General features: G+C 41.2%; 1 protein-coding gene across 2 annotated transcripts; it reads right to left on the bottom strand.

Moving 5' to 3' along the window:
* Nucleotides 1–10,289: 10,289 nt before the first annotated feature.
* On the bottom strand, nucleotides 10,290–16,755 carry RB195_013649 (uncharacterized protein; the record flags this gene model as incomplete). Of its 2 annotated transcripts, XM_064203568.1 has the most annotated exons (21): nucleotides 10,290–10,410; nucleotides 10,493–10,602; nucleotides 10,678–10,800; nucleotides 10,878–11,012; nucleotides 11,075–11,466; nucleotides 11,663–11,813; nucleotides 11,872–12,250; nucleotides 12,349–12,460; nucleotides 12,664–12,739; nucleotides 12,837–13,014; nucleotides 13,073–13,186; nucleotides 13,493–13,691; nucleotides 13,758–13,938; nucleotides 14,004–14,045; nucleotides 14,353–14,396; nucleotides 14,450–14,531; nucleotides 14,598–14,711; nucleotides 14,779–14,850; nucleotides 14,911–15,042; nucleotides 16,553–16,612; nucleotides 16,696–16,755. In XM_064203568.1, the coding sequence occupies 21 exons, from the start codon at nucleotides 16,753–16,755 to the stop codon at nucleotides 10,290–10,292; spliced, it is 2,877 nt and encodes a 958-aa protein (XP_064059449.1). The 2 variants fall into 2 exon arrangements, with proteins under 2 accessions (XP_064059449.1, XP_064059448.1); XM_064203567.1 differs by lacking the exon at nucleotides 14,353–14,396 and having other exon boundaries at nucleotides 14,004–14,135; nucleotides 14,397–14,531.
* Nucleotides 16,756–17,467: the final 712 nt, after the last annotated feature.

The raw sequence follows: 17,467 nt of genomic DNA, 5'->3' as shown, positions 1-17,467 counted from the left end.
CGTACCAATCAAGCTCAAATGAGGTAAAATATCTCAAAGAAAAAAAACTACTGCTTTTCCTTTCCTTGTTTCCTTTTTTCTCACCAGAATTTTGCGGAATGAAGGAGAACAAAGGAAAACTCACGAGCATCCTACGGAATTCAAATGCACACACACTTTGCGAAGAAAATTGCGATAAAAATTTAAATGAAATTTAAAATTTAATCTCCTACATCCTCCAAGTCATAAACATAAACACACGGGAAAACTTCGGAATTTATTGAAAATAAAATAAAATAAATGAAAAATAAATGTGGTGTGACTTTGGATTGAAAACCTTCCCGGAATTTATACAAATTTACGACAGTTGTTCCCAAAGAAATGCATTAGATCCCGAAAATGGGAATTTTTCGAGAGATGAAAGGACTTCACGGATAAACTGAGAACCAGCAAAGAACATTCCATCCTAGTCATTGATTCCTTTTTATCCTTCTTTTCCGTGCTAAGAATTTTCTAGCAGAGCAAAACTAACGACGATTGCGAAATCCACCATATAGCTGGTGAAAAAAATGGCTGGATGTAAACTGAGTCTCTGCGCATGGAAGAAGGAAATTTCTGGAGAAGGAAAATCTTAGAAAAAGGCCAGACAATTTTTGAACGAATTCTCACGGAATAACGGAGACGAGGACGAAGCCGGTTGAAAGCACAACGGCGGAAAGTGCAACATTTATATGTAAGACTCCATACTTCCTGATTCCTCAGGAACTAAACTATAGGGGGAAATTTCGCTTCGGTGAAATTCCTCAATGTAGTGAACTCGGCGCAACCCCGTGATACAACTCAGTATACGGTACAGTACGCATTACTGTAACCTACAGTACACTTGGGAAGCGAACTTAGTTTAATCTTCGCGAGATGAGTTCACTACGACGTGTACAATTTTACATGAAGAAAAAAGAGAAGCACTGAAAGCACATCGAGCAGAGAATGTCCATGATACAATCTGAATGAATTGAGTAGAAGATGACCATTGGGCAACTCGTCCGCGCGGGCAAATGGGTGACTCACACGCATCGATCCAGCTGCCTCATTTCCCTAACAACCAGGCGTCTTGACTCGAAATTAATTCTCAGTGGTGTGCCGAACCAGCCGGACGACGACCGCGACCAACAACGAACGATGCATGTCTATTGCTCAAGGATGAGGATTGGAAATGAGTCCAGAAAGAGCACGAGGAAAAAACCCGCTCTTCCCCTGGAACTGAGTGAAATCCGAGGGTGAGGTCAGTCTAGTCTAGCCTAGCCTAGCCGACGGTTAACGGCCCGGTTAGCTGGGATGTTATCTTGATTTCGGGAGGATTATGTGTCTCGAATGCAAACACGAATGTCACTCAGTAAATGACGCATGAACATGCGAAATGATGAATAACAGGAAACCGGCGGCGGGTGTCGGGTATCACGATGACCGTTGAGCTGTACTTTCCGAGCGACCGATCACGATTTAGCGGGATCAGAGCTGATCGAAATGACACCAACTAATCGAATTCACCGTGAAATTCAAACTACAACCTATTCTTGCACTTAGCACCACAACACCACTTCAAATTTCCAGACACTGAGTTCAGTTACACGTAATTATTTCAAAATATATCGTTTAACAATCTTAAAAGAATTCCCAGAAAATAAGGATTTGCCGGAATCCATAGAAACGCACTAGTTTCTAATTCTCCAACATTTCTAGAATATTCTAGTAACCTGGAGACGTTTGGCTCTGTTATTTACACTTCCCGTCCATTAAAGAGCACGAAACTCCACATTTGCAGAAGGGCAACAGAAATAAATACTTTTCTTTGAGGACTACAAAGTATCCTATTACGTTGACGGAATTACGAAAAAAAATATGCACAGATCCCAAAAATGGAGCAGTGGCAAACGTGAGAAGACCTCAACAGAGAAAAATGACCACCGGCAGATTGAAGTTCAGCGGGTATCATCGGTTCAATAGTCCAAAACACTTTTCTTCTTAGAAAATTCAGAATTTTTGTAACTCGATTAATTTAGGATTTAAGGAGAAATCGAAAAACTATTGAACAAAATAAAATAATTCGGTAAATTTGATAAGAACGATTAAAAAGACAAGATAATCGAAAAAGATAAATCACATTAAAATTTCTTAAAAACACAAAGGCACAACCATCAATTCATCCTTTATACACCAGATTTAGTACGAAAAAAAGTGTATGGTGAAATTAGTAAGGGAAAAGTCCGTAGAAAAGCAACCCTAGAAAGCGAGAAAGCCGAAATTGAAGTTTGAAGTACTTTCAAATTACTCTTTCATGAAATATCCGAGAAGCTCAGTTTAGCGCACGCTAAAATATTAGATGAAAATATTCACAAAATTTGATACATTTTAAAATTTGATGCACTTGATTCATGGATAGAAAATAACAACGAATTAATAAAATAAACACAATCGTTATTGCCGTAGCAATCTTGACCAATAAAAGGCTAGATCTTGAATTTCAGCACAACGATTGCAACAAGTTAATAGTTGAATTTCTAGAAATTGATAGATTTCACGTCCAGAAGAAGAAAAAATCTGAGAAAAAGAAAGAATTTTCGCTCGTTCGCAGGAATTACTGGAGTTCATTTCAATAGAAAGGCACAAACCGCGTTTGAAAAAGAACACTTTGTTCATAGCATTTTCGAAAACTCCTTCGTCCAGGATTTTTTTCCTGAGATTTCCGCAAAACTCGTGAGCCGAAGTCAACCCGTGAAGCTAAGAAAACCATAGAAATGCTTTGGAGGTCTTAGCGAGTCCAATAAGAGCATCTGAGAATGATCGATGTGGTTGACGTCTCTCACCAATAAACGACAATAGGCGCTTAGATAAGCTGACAGTCAGATGAATTATTGGCAGCGTGACCGCGACTGTCTCCAAGGAACGACGGAGCGCGACAATAATCGCTCGCGCGACGAGCTTAATCGAATCACGCACCAGCCACAGCGGACCGACTGACCCGACGATCCTGGGGACCATGACAGATGGCTCGGCCGCAATCTGTCGTAAAAATCCACGTTCGAGCGCGAAAACGCGCGATCTCGCACATTTTCGACAGCGAAATGACTGCAGTCACGATAATGAGACGATTTCCAATCAAGAACACTTCGTTATGGTGATAGCCTGAACGCGAGGGATCAGCTAAATCCAGAACTCGTATTCAATATATTTGTTCTATGAAGGACAAATACGATGGAAAAAGGCATTCGTCGGCAACTTCTGTTTCTTCCAACCATCCTACCCAATATCATTTGATGATATGTAAACAAAAACTCCATGGAATGACATTTCGTTGGGGGACCCGGCTGTTGGTCATGGAAACATTTCCGGTGATGAAACGAGCGAACATGTACCTCGTCTGTGTGACACATTTCCCAGTTGGCAAATCTTTTGCCGGATACCAATTCATCCAGTCCATTTCTCCATCACAGCGCATTTATCCACCTGGTTAAATGATATTGGATTTGGGGCAAGATGTGCAACCTCAGAAACTACAAAGTTCCCATTTTTACCTGTTTAAAATCCAAATGTACCGTAGGTTTTCTCTGCGCTGAATTTACTATCTCTAATTCCTAAAAAAAAAAAGAACTGAACATGTAGATAATGGAGGAAAAAAGTGGATAGCCGAAAATATCCGTACCACCCAAGCTAATCGGAAATCTTTGACGCAAATTTCTGCTCAACGAAGTTCATAAAACAAGGAAATGTGATGTAGTAATCGGCGACTTCCCTTTCTCAAGAACTTGAACGTCATTATATCGTTGGAAGTGACATTCTAGCCATTTTTTCTGCAATTGCGGACTTCTGACGGGGTAGTAGGAGCTATTTCTAGGAATTGCGCAACTCTCTGAGAATTATTATGCTTTTTCTCAACTAGGGTATTCGCTACAATAAGAGAGAGGAATAAATTTGTATTTACAAAAAAATAACAACATAATACGGAAATATGACAAACAACGGGGTATAAAATAGTAAAATTTTGCAAATATTTCATTCAAGACATTTTCGGTTGTTCAGGATTTTTCCAAAGGCAACTTCTCCGGTATTCTCTTCAGAGGAATTCAAAATAAATGGAAATGACAACTACACTGTGGGCTCCAAAGGGAACGCATCCACAATAAAGTTCCAAAAATTCAAATTTTAATGGGGTATGAAATGCCTGATTGATTTGGACATCAATCAAGATTCCAATCCTCTTCAGAGACGAATTTTCGCATAATTAAAATGATTGATTGAAAGCTGTGCACGGCTATAAAAGATTATAGAGACCTCCCATTATTCATTTTCAGGTAAGACAAGCAATTCTTCAAGATGATTGGTTGCGCAGATTCGCAGCAACAGCGATTTCGTTCCTTTCTCGTCTCGAAAATCCAGGAAACACGATCAAAACCTATTGACGTACAGTAGCCGAAGAAGATCGGACCTCTGCAAGGAGGATTTTACCACTACCACTAACAGTCAATTTGGAATGATTAGGATAAGAGAGATAAACTAAAAATAAAACGAGAACTATGAATTTAAGTAGGACTCGATCACAAGTTCAATTTGCTTCAAGAAGACAATTTTTCTACACAAAAAAACCAAAACATGTACGTAGTGGGAGCTTCTTCAAAACTAGGCTTATGTACTGCAATAACGACTTATGTGGAACTGTTACAGATACCGCAAGGACCAAAACTTATAGCAAAAGAGCCAAGCAAAGAGTTCATATATTGTGTGTAATAGCATAAGTGAATTCCGAGAAATACGCTCTGACACCTTCGTCAACACTCAAATTTTCTTCCCGATGGAAGAATTTCTATACGCCTCCGCATATGAGATGTCCACTAAATAGTTAATGAAATAAATAAGAAATTAAAAAATAAAGAAAAGGTGAACAGTACGAAGAGAAAAGCAGGCTACAAATATTTTCGGTCTTTCAGCGGCCGGTAATAGATTCGGCTGTGACAGTACGATCTATCGATGGTTTGAAGCCGCCCCGGTGCTAACCAGGTCTTTTATCCGGGGTAGATAAATTGGTACCAGACTTGTCCGGAAGATGACGACCCTGGATTGATACAGCTAGCCACCGTGTAGGTTAGTTCCACATTCGTATACCACAACCGATTCTGAATTGAAGTGAACCACTTGGCGCATCCCAAACGGATTGATTAACTCCAGATCCATAACTCTTGATTTTAGCTTTTATCCTTTCCATTTTCAAAACAATGATATCATTTAGTGTCGAGAGCAGAACCGCACAACGAAAAATGTATGAATTAGTTTTGTTTGCTTTTTGCCGATCCTAAAGGGCTATGACTGCAGAAAATATGACATCTCAATGGCTAGCAATGAATTTTCTAATGTTGGGAGGAGAACGAAACTGGAAGGTAAGGATAAGGAAGAACTTAAGAGAAAAATATTTACTTTTAGAAGAAGAAAATCCATGGGATCTTGGCAGTTGCTAGTTGGAAGCAAATAAGGAGAGGAAAATTCAAAAAATAAGAGAGGTTGTCGAGTTTGTCATCAAAGAAAGGATTAGAATTTTGAGAAGCAAAGTTCTGGAGAAGATCTACAGATCCCGAATAACAGAAGCAGAAATCCCCTGAAGTACATTTGTACCGATAACCGCTGATCTCATGGGGATAGCTGTCCACGAGTGCTCGCACGACGTGACTGAGCATGATTGAGCTCTCGAGAGGCCACTAATGGTTTGCGCGGGTATATCTGAGCCGAATGATGGCCGGGAAACGCGCCGGAGCCCCGCACGAGCGCGACAAGCGACGACGACGACGGCGGCGACGACGACTCAGGACAACCGCCGACGCGGAGGACGCAGGCTGCAGCCACGCGGCAACCGGCCGCTCTCAGCTGCCAGCTGCTGTGAGCATTGCGTCACCGCGAGCACAACCTAAACCCCGGGACACATTTGCATATCGGTAAAAGGATTACGTGTCCCGTGTTGAGGTCGATATAAGGAGGCGATCTAGCGCAAACCAGTGAGATAGTAGTGTTCTGAGGAAGGGAATTCAGGAAATTTCCAATAAGTCCACTAATTTATACAAGAAGGCTGAAGCCGTTAGTGAAGCGTTCCGGAAAATGTGATTAATATCAGCCTGGAATGGACAATCTAATAGATGCTAACGAGAGCCGGCAAGAGATAGAATTATAATGAGCGCAAGATAGGGATGTAAACACGAATGAATGTAGGCAGCATGGAAACCGTATAAATAAAGAAATCTATACCTGGAAAATAATGCAAAGTTTGAAAAGAGATTGCAAATCTAAACAATCATATGTGCGAAAAAATGACATAATTTCAACGGTTACAGTAACATTTTAACAGGTATAGATACAGTATGACACAGCAACCAGTTTCAAAGCAGTTCCGATTCGGATAGCCGCGCCAGAATTGCTACTCGACCCGCCCTCGGCGCTTCCACCAATCGCAGAGCTGCGAGCCGATTCCTGTAGAAAGAAAAAGCTGTAGGATGCTGGTATTATGAAAGAAATAATGTTCATTTATTCTCTTTCTGTTGTCAGTGTCAACTCATCAAGCGAATAGAAATTGTGCAATTCACAGCGAAAATAGTACGAATTATTTCATGTGCTGAGCACGAGCGAGATTGCGTCAACTAGCTCACCGCTTTTTCTTTTCGCAAAATTCTAGGGATGAAAACGTCTTGGTTGATCTCCTCTTCCTCATTTGACATAGGTTCCATCCCTTTTCTATTGTACATATATGTGTATACAGTTAAATAGTCAGTTGGATAAGTAGCCTGGATTTGCTGTGGTTGGATTCACTACTAATTTTCACCCACCTTTTCATTCTTTTTAAAAGTAAAAAGTATGTACATATGAAAAAGAAAGATGGGGAATTTTCCTTTGAGTTGCTTTGATTCACACCAACAGCTTTTAGAAAAGTTCCCCTGTTGCAATGTTCTAGAAATAGACTACAATGGAAATAAAGAGAAGTATGGTTCTAAATCAATCCCGTTATTGTCAAAAGTCAAAAAGTATACAAATTACATTTAAATACGCCACAATTTTAATTTGAAATTTATATTTGGGTTGTGAAACTAGTCATTCAGTAGTGGGCTCGACTCTCCGAAAGTTCAACGTCTATAACGTATAGTAGGGTCAAAAAGACATGAAGCACGTTGGTGTAATTGCGTAAGCTGCTGCGCTCGAAGATGTACGGTGGAACAGTATCGGTAATAATCTAATTCCTTGTTGACACCATTCCTCGCTGTATTTCGCGGTGGTCCCACCTCGATTCCAACTGTTGTCTAAACCGCGCCGCTCCGAGCGCAGCCGCTTACGCAACTGCGCCGTGCTTCATGCCGGTTTGACCCTAGTGTGCATTACCTGTCGGCAACGGATCACGCTGATCTGAAGTCTTGTGAAGTTGAGTAAGCGGCGAAATGGCGCGGTGGACCTGGTGGCTGCGGCCGTGGTGGGACCCTTACTCATCTCTGCAATCTGAATTCGGCAAACGACAGTCCCGCCTCGGTTACAACTGTTGGCTCCGCGGCGCCACTTCGAGGGCGCAGCTTACGCGACTGCTCTTGGTTTCAGGCCGCTTTGGTCTGAGTGGACTGCGCTTCATCCGTTTCATGAGTCAGCATGATCCTTTCGAAATATGCGATGGCATTTTAGTGAGTCATCCTGTTAGGCGAGAAGACGGAAATATCTGGGTTTCGCTTCTCACCAATAACTGTCCCGACACACCTTCAACGCTCACGGGGGCTAGCGTTGTGTTTTCTTCGAGGGAGATTTGTTTAGTCATCACTTAATCTGCCGTAGTGGTGCTTTTCTTCCACATATCTCCTTTCGCTTGTTTTTTCCTTCTTTTTTTTTTTGTTATTCTCTACATTTTTGGTGACTGACTACAAAATAGCCTGATCTTTTGTGCAACGACCGTAACGGCGTACGCGACCGCATCCGAATACGCTTATTTGCCTCAACCTTGTTCTCAACCGCACTCATACGACTGCGAACATATCAGTGCAATCCTGTCAGTGTTTTGGGGTATAATTCGAAGGCAAAGCTAGGCGGCAGACCCATCAAGCTCCATCAACTGTATAGTAGAGTGAAAATGACATGAAACACGGTGTAGTTGCGTAAGCGGGTGCGCTCGCAGCGGTGCGGTGGAGCGTAGCGGTTAGGATCGAGTGCACACCCTTGCTACCAGCATTCATTATTGCAGTTCGCGACGCTTCCACCTCGATCCCAAACGACAAGAAGCTGCACCGTACTTCATGTCGTTTTGACCCGACTGTACGTCCGCCATCGGTGCAACGCAAACCAGGACCGTGATAGCCGGTTTTTGGCCGGACTGCACATAGCGGTGCTCATATTTATCCAGAAAAGACGAGGCTAGAACGTAGAACCGACAGGGTCTGTATTGATCACTTTGGTCACTGTGATCACCTTGACTTCCGTTGCTTCTGGAATTGATCAAGTGGGCGTCAGTAATTTCTGCCTTTGCTCCGATCGCAAGTGAGAGTCGGCAGTTTCTCTTTTCGCGTGGGATACGAGCGGAGCATCAAATTTTCTTTTGAAGGGCTTTGTAGACTTTTTTTTTTATTGACTTAGAGTGAATTAGGGAGAAATTAATGGATTGCGGTGGATGTGTGTGCGGTCAAACAAGAAAAGCTGAAAGAACATATGTACGGGCGAAATAATTCTCCAAATCAAGGGATTTCCGCGTGGTTTTCGTCTCCTCTTGAGTGAGTTCGATTAGCTACAGAGAAGTTTATAGGAGTCTTGGATATCATTTAATAAACATGCATTTATTTATGACATCTTCGGAGTCTTAGATTTTATGTCCGGTATCTTAGCGTTTTCACTGTCTTGTTTTGTTTTTCTTTTCTCGAGCACTAAGGAAGGAAGCACTACGAAAGCCATCCTTTATTTTATGCTCTATCTAATACCTCGACATTCGTTCGCCGCGCTTAAAGAGGACAAGGATTAATATGAGGGATTACCACATCAATAAGGATGGCTGGAGGAAAGGGGATTTCGCTGGTGGTGGAAAGCACCCAAGGGTATCTCTAGAATACTGCAAATAGAAGGGTAAGGCCGTGATTCATTCTTGGAAATAATCTAATTCTTACAGTAAGATCATGCTCTTTGATATTTTCACGTCGTTGTTTGTACTTAAAACCTCGCCGTTGCAAAAAACAGAATGATCCTCAAGTAGAAAAGATCGCATGGATTGGCTTAGAAGCAGTCAAAATATTCTTTTTTGGAAAAGAGAATTCTCGAGAACGAAATAAACAAACATAAGCGATTAATGAAGTATATCAAATGAAAAGCAATACATAAATACTACAAGGGAAGGTATCGTCCATCAATTGAGGATATGTGGCTCAAGAAAAGAGCACGTATACTATACTACACATGCACCACTGAGTAATTCCAGCAGCATCTGCTGGACAAACATTCGTTTAGCACCCGCTATGTTTAAACGAAGTAATTCAGAACGATCTCATCAACAAAAAAATTGAGACCTTGTGCACACGCAGGGGAAAAAAATCACATTTTAAAAGAATGATCCGTCAGTCGATCGTACAGTAATCAACATTTCAGTGCATGCTTACAGGATATTTTTCTACACAACACTGACAATATTTGAAACACCACATTATGGACTTCCCATCTTATTGAAAACATCACAATAAGTGATGTTACCTACTCCAGTTAGCTGCGTGTCTGGAGTATGTTTGCCTATCTAAGAACTTCGGAAATGATTTGGCAGCCTTTAGCCCATTATCAAGTTTCTGTAGCGCGAAAAAATCATGGATACCTGCAAAACTCACCACAAAGCATGTTTCAGAAATAGAAGGAAACGAGAAGAAAAGATAATTAAGATAACTTCAAAAACAACACATACATTTATTAGCATCGCTACATACTCACAGGATTTAATGTGTTACTCCAATGATAGAATTCAACTTGAAAGTACAACGTGGCCAAATATGAGGATGTAAACATTGCTTTTTTTCACTTCTGCACCTAATCTAGAACAGCTGCCAGCATATATACTGCCAAATCAACTAACAAAGCTAGGGAATCTTACAAATTCACAGCGTTTTTTTTTTCAAAGAAGTTCTACTTGAAACTACCTATCACGAGGCAGATACATCACTATAAGGCTGTTATTATATTAACGAGGATCATTTAAGCAGATTGTGTTGGCATCGCCTCGATATTAGAAAAAAAGATCGTTCAGAAATACACACTAATTGTATACAACTAGTACAACTTTAGTAGTATGTTTCATGTTCGACCCATCCTCCTGGCCATCGTCTGATACAGTAACGACGAGCCTCGTCATAGACGAAGATCAACACCGAAAATGGCAGTGCACAGAACCACCACGAGAATCTGAATATCGAAACCAGGGATTTTTAAAAAAGACGTATTTTCGGAGAAATTCAGAAAAAAAGAGTTCGAGTGAGATTCTCACCTCAGTCCATACATGCGCAGTCCATTATCAAGTCCTGGACAATAGCACATGAACCAGGCAAGAGCTGTCTCAAACACCAAACCAAAGTTCAAAGTCCAGTTGGTCATCCCCTGTGAAAGAGCCGATCAAAACACCATCAAAGCATAGTAGTGGCGAAAAAGGCGATACAAGGCGAACAAGCCTACTTGCTGGACAATTGAGTTACGTCTGGTTTTGGAAATAATCAGATCAGCCCACTGTACAACCACAATCGACACGAAGTAGGCAGTTTGGCATGTGTACTCAAGGATCTTGCGATTCGCGTAGGTCTGAATAAGTAACAAGACATAAGAGGAAACGTTTCTCCAACATGAAACACTCAAATATACATCTTCGAAGTAATTACCCATTCTTGTCCATAGGAATCCAAGACATTGTTGTACGCACGAGAATCCCATTGGGCTCGAAGTTGATAGAGATCTTTCGGCCAGAACCCATTATCGGCCATGATCCAGAAATAGGTGAAGAATCCAGCAGATGCCTGGAAATGACGCCAGTGAAGTACTACTTCCTTAAAAGGAACAAAAAAAACCTAACACCAACCTGAATCATACCGATTTGTCCATAAGCCAACGAGATTAAACGTTCATTTACAAGTTTGTCACGAATGGGGTCACGAGGTTGTCGTTTCATAATGTCAGACTCGGCTTCCTCGTAGGCAAGTGAGATTGCAGGGACCATATCAGTTCCCAGGTCAATGCACAGGATGGTAACAGTTCCCAGTGGGAGTGGAATACCGAACAGGATGTAGGTGAGGAAAGGTGAAATTTCAGGAATGTTAGATGTCAATGTGTAGGCGATCGATTTCTTGAGATTATCGAAAATTAGACGTCCTTCTTCAACTCCCACGACAATGGAGGCGAAGTTATCATCCAAAAGAATCATGTCAGCAGCTTGTTTGGATACATCGGATCCAGCGATACCCATAGCAACACCTAAACAGTAGGCTTCGTTAAGTTTCTTCTTAACTTTAATAGGAACTTCTCCCGACCACCAAAATCTCTTAATCCAACATTTAAGGACAATGGAATCTATGTGTATCTCATTTTCAAGACAACTTTTCTCAAATTTCATATTTCGACATCACTTTTTGATTCTTTTCACTTGAAAACCTGACAGATTTGTACTCACCGATGTCGGCCTTCTTCAGAGCAGGTGAATCATTGACACCGTCACCAGTCACAGCAACAATCTGTCCTTGTTTCTGGAATCCTTCCACAATCATCAGTTTTTGTTGTGGTGAGGTACGAGCAAAAACAATCTCGGAGTGGTTGCGGATGATCTGAAAGTTTTGCATTTCTAAAACCAAATGGCTGGAATCGTAATAAGAAATTGCTTACTTCAGCTAACTGGTCTTCTGTCATCTCTCTCAAATCCGAACCGTGGACAACAGCTGCCTTAGCTTCATGAGGATCTACATCTTCTACTGGAATTCCACGACGGATAGCGATGTCTTCAACGGTTTCTGTCCCCTCGCTGATGATTCCAACAGACTTTGCAATAGCCTTCGCGGTAATTGGGTGATCTCCGGTGACCATAACGACCTTGATACCAGCTGATCTGCACTTGGCCACCGCATCCGGAACAGCAGCACGAGGCGGATCAATCATTGACATCAATCCAACGAAACGTAGACCCTTGAGTGGGAAATTCACCTCCTCTGTATCGAATTTGAATCCCCTCGGGAATTTGTCGGCAGGTAGAAGGAAATCGCAAAATCTATAAATAATCGCAAGATCAACTCAGAAATACATAAACTGAACGGTTTATTTTGATGATGACGAATAAAAAAAGGCATGAAGTGATAAATAACTGACCCAAGAACACGTTCTCCCATACCACCAAGTTCTAAGTAAGCAGTGTTGAAATCGCTACGTAGCTTTTCATCAAGAGGTTCCTCTTTTCCATTGAGAAGAATAGTTGAGCAGACTAAAAGATGAAAATTCACCACATCTTACATTTTTACACTTCTTCACTTCTTTGAAGTAACAATATTTTGAACAGATAAATCAGAAGCTCATCGAAAAGAAAGCTTTTTTTCTCACTTTTCTCTCACAAAAAAGCTTGTCTCCATTCAGCGATAAAGTCACGTAATCTTCAGGGTCTGAACGATTGAGAAACGAAAAACCCACCATCAAGGATTCTCTCCGGAGCTCCTTTCATCACAAGAAGATAGGAATCACTATTAGGTATGTCATGGATAGAAACCTAAACAAGAACGATATTGTGAATGGGCACATTTCTAGCTAAAAGAGAGGAGATATTGTCATATAGATGGACATATAGAGAGATAGACATATTTTACCTGGTACTTATTCGTGGAATTAAAGGGGATCTCAGCGATCTTAGGAGATTTTTCGCGGAATGACACGATATTTCCGAGAGTAAGTTCAGTAAATTTGAGAAGGGCAATCTCTGAAGCATCACCAGTGCAGTCACGGCGAAGTACAGGGATATCCTGTTGTCCAGGTTTAAACTCAGCCCTGGAATAACGATTTTTCAAGAGACGTAGGAAAACTCGCATACATCAACAAACCATACCTATTACACAAAGCTGCAATGCGAACAAGAGCATCGACGGTTGGACCTCCTTTCTTAGCTGCTCCACCCGACTGATTTTCGGTGGTATCGCACTCCTCAATAACTTTATCATACCTGAAAAAAAAAACCAAGATTCAACGAAGTTCACGCTAAGATTTTTGTAACAACTTACATAGTACTCAAGAGAAAAACGAGACAACTCTACACTGAAAGTTTTGCTTCAATAACAGAAATTTAAGCGATCAGAAGACGAGTTTACGACTAGCAAGATTTTCTTTTCGGAGGAACAGTGACTGGACAACCACAGCTAGACATAATTAGAAAACTGAATTTTACATGACTCTGCAGTTTTTTTTTGACAAGGAAAGACCTAATCTCACTTAAACTCCCTTATTTTGACAATTAAACAAAGCTACTCACCACATGTGGGCTACAGTCATTCGGTTTTGCGTCAGTGTACCCGTCTTATCAGAGCAAATTGTAGATGTAGATCCCAGAGTCTCTACAGCCTCCAAATTCTTCACAAGACAGTTCTTGCTCGCCATTCTCTTTGCAGTCAAAGTAAGACATACAGTTACAGTAGCGATGAGACCTTCCGGTACGTTCGCGACAATGATACCTGAAGTAAATCACATCTTCTAGTAAAGATGAGCCACAATAACGATTGAAACAAACAACTACATACCGATCAAGAACACAACAGCCGTGAGCCAATGATAACCCAGGATGAAGGCGATGATGAAGAAAGAGACTCCAAGAAACACAGCCACACCAGTAATTAAATGAATGAAATGCTCAATTTCGCGAGCAATTGGGGTCATGCCAGTGTCGAGACCAGAGGCAAGATGAGCAATTCGACCCATAACCTAGATCCGTAACACTCTTGCAGGATAACAGGACACGATCTCATCAAAATGCAAAGGTTCCTCACAGTTCTATCTCCAGTGTAGATGACAATTCCCTTCGCAGTTCCCTCAACAGCGTTTGTGGAGAAGAACGCAACGTTGCGAGTTTCCAGAGGATTCTCGTTGGTACATTCCGGCGATCGAGATTGAGGTTCAGACTCTCCGGTAAGGGAAGAGTTGTCCACCGGAAAATGGGCCGGATCATGTTTGTAGTATTAAGTAATTATTACAAAGTTACAAAGTTTAGAAAGCTGGCTGAAAAAAGAAAAGACCATCACAGCCAATAAAACGACCGAAATAACAATAAAGTAAACTAGATTATTTGTATCTCAGGTCTTCAGAATATTCCCTCTTTCGCTCCGTCCGCCGAATCACCCGAACTCGTAGGAACACAGTAACACTCTTCACTTCGAAATTACCTTGAAACCAAATGCAGAAATGACACGGATGTCAGCTGGAACACGATCTCCACCTTTCACCTCGACGATATCACCAATAACAAGCTCTTCGGTTCGTATCTGCTGTTTTTGGCCATCGCGATGCACAAGGGCGAACTGCAAAACTTATCGGTGAGTGCACACATGATTCTGAAAGGCTAAATCATACAGTATAAAACCTACAGTGGGGACCATGTTCTTGAAGGAGTCCATAATTTTACTGGATTTGCTTTCCTGGTAATATTGGAAACAACCGGTGATAACGACGACAGTCATCAGTACGATACCGAGATAGAGCTGAAATGAATAGAACAATAATGAAAAGAAGTGGTATTGTTGGAACATGGAGAAAACTCGTGCTTACGTTATCTTTTGATGGATATTCCATTGTGAAGTAGTCGACGGAGTAGGCGATGTAACAAAGGAAGGCTCCAACCTACACTCATGGTGCTGAGACTTCGCATTTAGATGAAAAATATGTTGCTCTCAAACTCACCCAAAGCAGAAGAGCGAAACCTCCGAAGAGATTCTTGCAGAATTTGATCCATTCCGGAGTGGTTCTTGGTGGTGAAAGAGCATTTGGCCCATCTCGCGCAAGATACTCTGCAGCCTTCGCTCGTGTAAGGCCCTGGAAACAGCGACATGAAGAAAAAGAACAAGAAAAACTGCTCTGTAATCCAGACCACTCGTTTATGAACAAAAAATTACTAGGTAGCAGGTATAGAGAACATGATAATATCGTTATTATTTCCGTCATGACACTATATTATCATCCTCCTTAATCTTTTACATCATACAAGGTAATCTATGAGTTAATGTATGCCTGCGAAAAACCACCAGAAAGTCCAGAAAGGATTTTTTCTACGATTCCGGATGAGTCATAGAGAAGTTCGCACCACTGCAGAAGTGAAGTAACGGGACAATAAAAACTATTCCTTCTTCTTTCACATGCTACATGTAACGCATATCAAGCTACTTCAACTTTCAATCTCTTTCATACTGTCTTAAGCAGTGGTGTATGTTCTAAGATTTTCTTTATGATTCGTACCATTGACTGTTAATATGTTCGTTATCTTATTACAAACCAGCCCAAATAACGCACATAGGTTACATTTAGTGGTTTTTCAAATTTATTGCCAACTCTTTTTAAAGGAATCACCCCACGAATCTGAGGTGGTACAGATTTCAGGTCGAGTATTCGTATACGGGAAGGGAGACTACGGAGAGAAAGGTGAATCCGTCCATTTCTTGCTAATTGCCGTAAAAAACGGCCCAGAAGGTGCGGCGCCGCACAGGACTGGCGCGCTCCAATCGAACCTCTTGTACAAAATGGTGCGCCAAAACGAATGAAGCCGTATCTTCCGGGCCGTTTTTTACGGCAATTAGGAAGAAATGGACGGAATCTCCTCCCTCTCCGTAGTCTCCCATCCTGTACACGAATACTCCACTAGAAATCTGCACCACCTCACATTCGTGGGGTGATGCCTTTAAGCCAATTAGCGGCGGGAGTTGACTGGTTCTATTAATACCAATCGCGTTAGCTAAAAATGATTTCTAAAACATAAGAACTTGGCATTATACGAGAAATCTTCTCATTCTCTTCAATATAGCGTATCGGAAGCACCATCGTTCTAAAATGATCAAATCAACAACCGGTTGACATTTCGCGATCGGAGTAACCCTTTACGATGCAACCGATTACACTACGCATTTTGCGCACCCTCTATTCACAACCTATCCCCCCTATTGACAACCATCGGACGCAATCCTCATTGATTTCGCTCCAAGGACAAGCGTCAAAATCACCTCGAAAACACTCCTTTTTACAAAAAAAAAGTCCTCATAGTACATCAACACAAAAAAAAAATCTGGAAAATGGATTCTCGGAAATCCTGTGATTAAAAATAACATGCAAGTGGTTTCTGCATTCAAGAAAACCTCATCACTAAACTGACACTAATTTCGTCCCCAAAATGAAGGTGAATGAATGAAAAACCACAAGATAAATCGCTCGCAATAGGCGTCACTGATAGAACTGATAAGAGCACTCTTCAGTAAACAGTCACAGTTTGATGAGATAAAAATAGAAAATAGAATAGCAGGAAGAACTAGAAGTCATTGATAAAAGAATTACTTACTGTTTCGATGTTTGAGCCATATCTCGCCGCAAGTTCTTCCAGCGGGATGATGTGCTCATCCTGAAAGGACAAAGTGTTTAATAGCAGCATTGAGCTGGAAGAGAGAAAAACAAAACAGAAACCAATTTTCCCTCAACACTTACCATTTTAACCTCTTGTTTGAGTTCATTTAGATCGTTGGCCTTTTCCTTTGCCTTCCCCATTGTCTGTAAGATGATCAATGATTAAGCAGCGTACATTTTTGGGATACACTGCGTATTGCAATTCGCGATAAAATTAAGTGCAACGATAAACACAAAAGAATGACGTTAGAGTATAAAAGTGGAGCGTAACAGTCGGGAAAAGTCTGCACTTCGCAACGAAGAATACTTAGCAGAAAGATGAGCGCTGCTCAAATAAAACAAACAAAGCAGCTGGGTAAATTGAACTTGCGGGTGAAGTTAGCTTCGAGGGAGGGTGAAAGCAACTGCAGTGACGAGCTGAGAGGCAGCACAATGTAAACAAATGGAGACGAGAACAGAGAGGATCAGGCAAGAAGATGACACACTCTTATCGGAAGCTGTGCGCTTTGCATTGCATTGGTCTCATGTTGGTTTCAAATAAGTGAATGAAGTTATAAAATGGTAAAAGTTCGGGGATTTTTCACTTGCAACTTCGCATCTTACAAAAAGAATGATTTAATAGGGAATAGTTACAAACCTACCTTACACTACTGTTTTAAATCAAACTATAGATGAAATTTCAAAAGAGAAGAAAAATTAAGAGCTAGAAGGAGAAGCAGAATAGTTGTAAAGGTTCTGAAGACAGATACGTACAGTTCTGTGCCTGAAAACATGAGACAAATTCTACAGCGATTTCAATTTAGAACAACTCCAGATTTTCACTTCAAAACACCAAACATGATATGGATGCGCC

Source organism: Necator americanus, chromosome V (genome assembly GCF_031761385.1).
Source record: "Necator americanus strain Aroian chromosome V, whole genome shotgun sequence".
Taxonomy (NCBI): Eukaryota; Metazoa; Nematoda; class Chromadorea; order Rhabditida; family Ancylostomatidae; genus Necator; species Necator americanus.
This window is presented reverse-complemented; position numbering and strand designations above follow the sequence as displayed.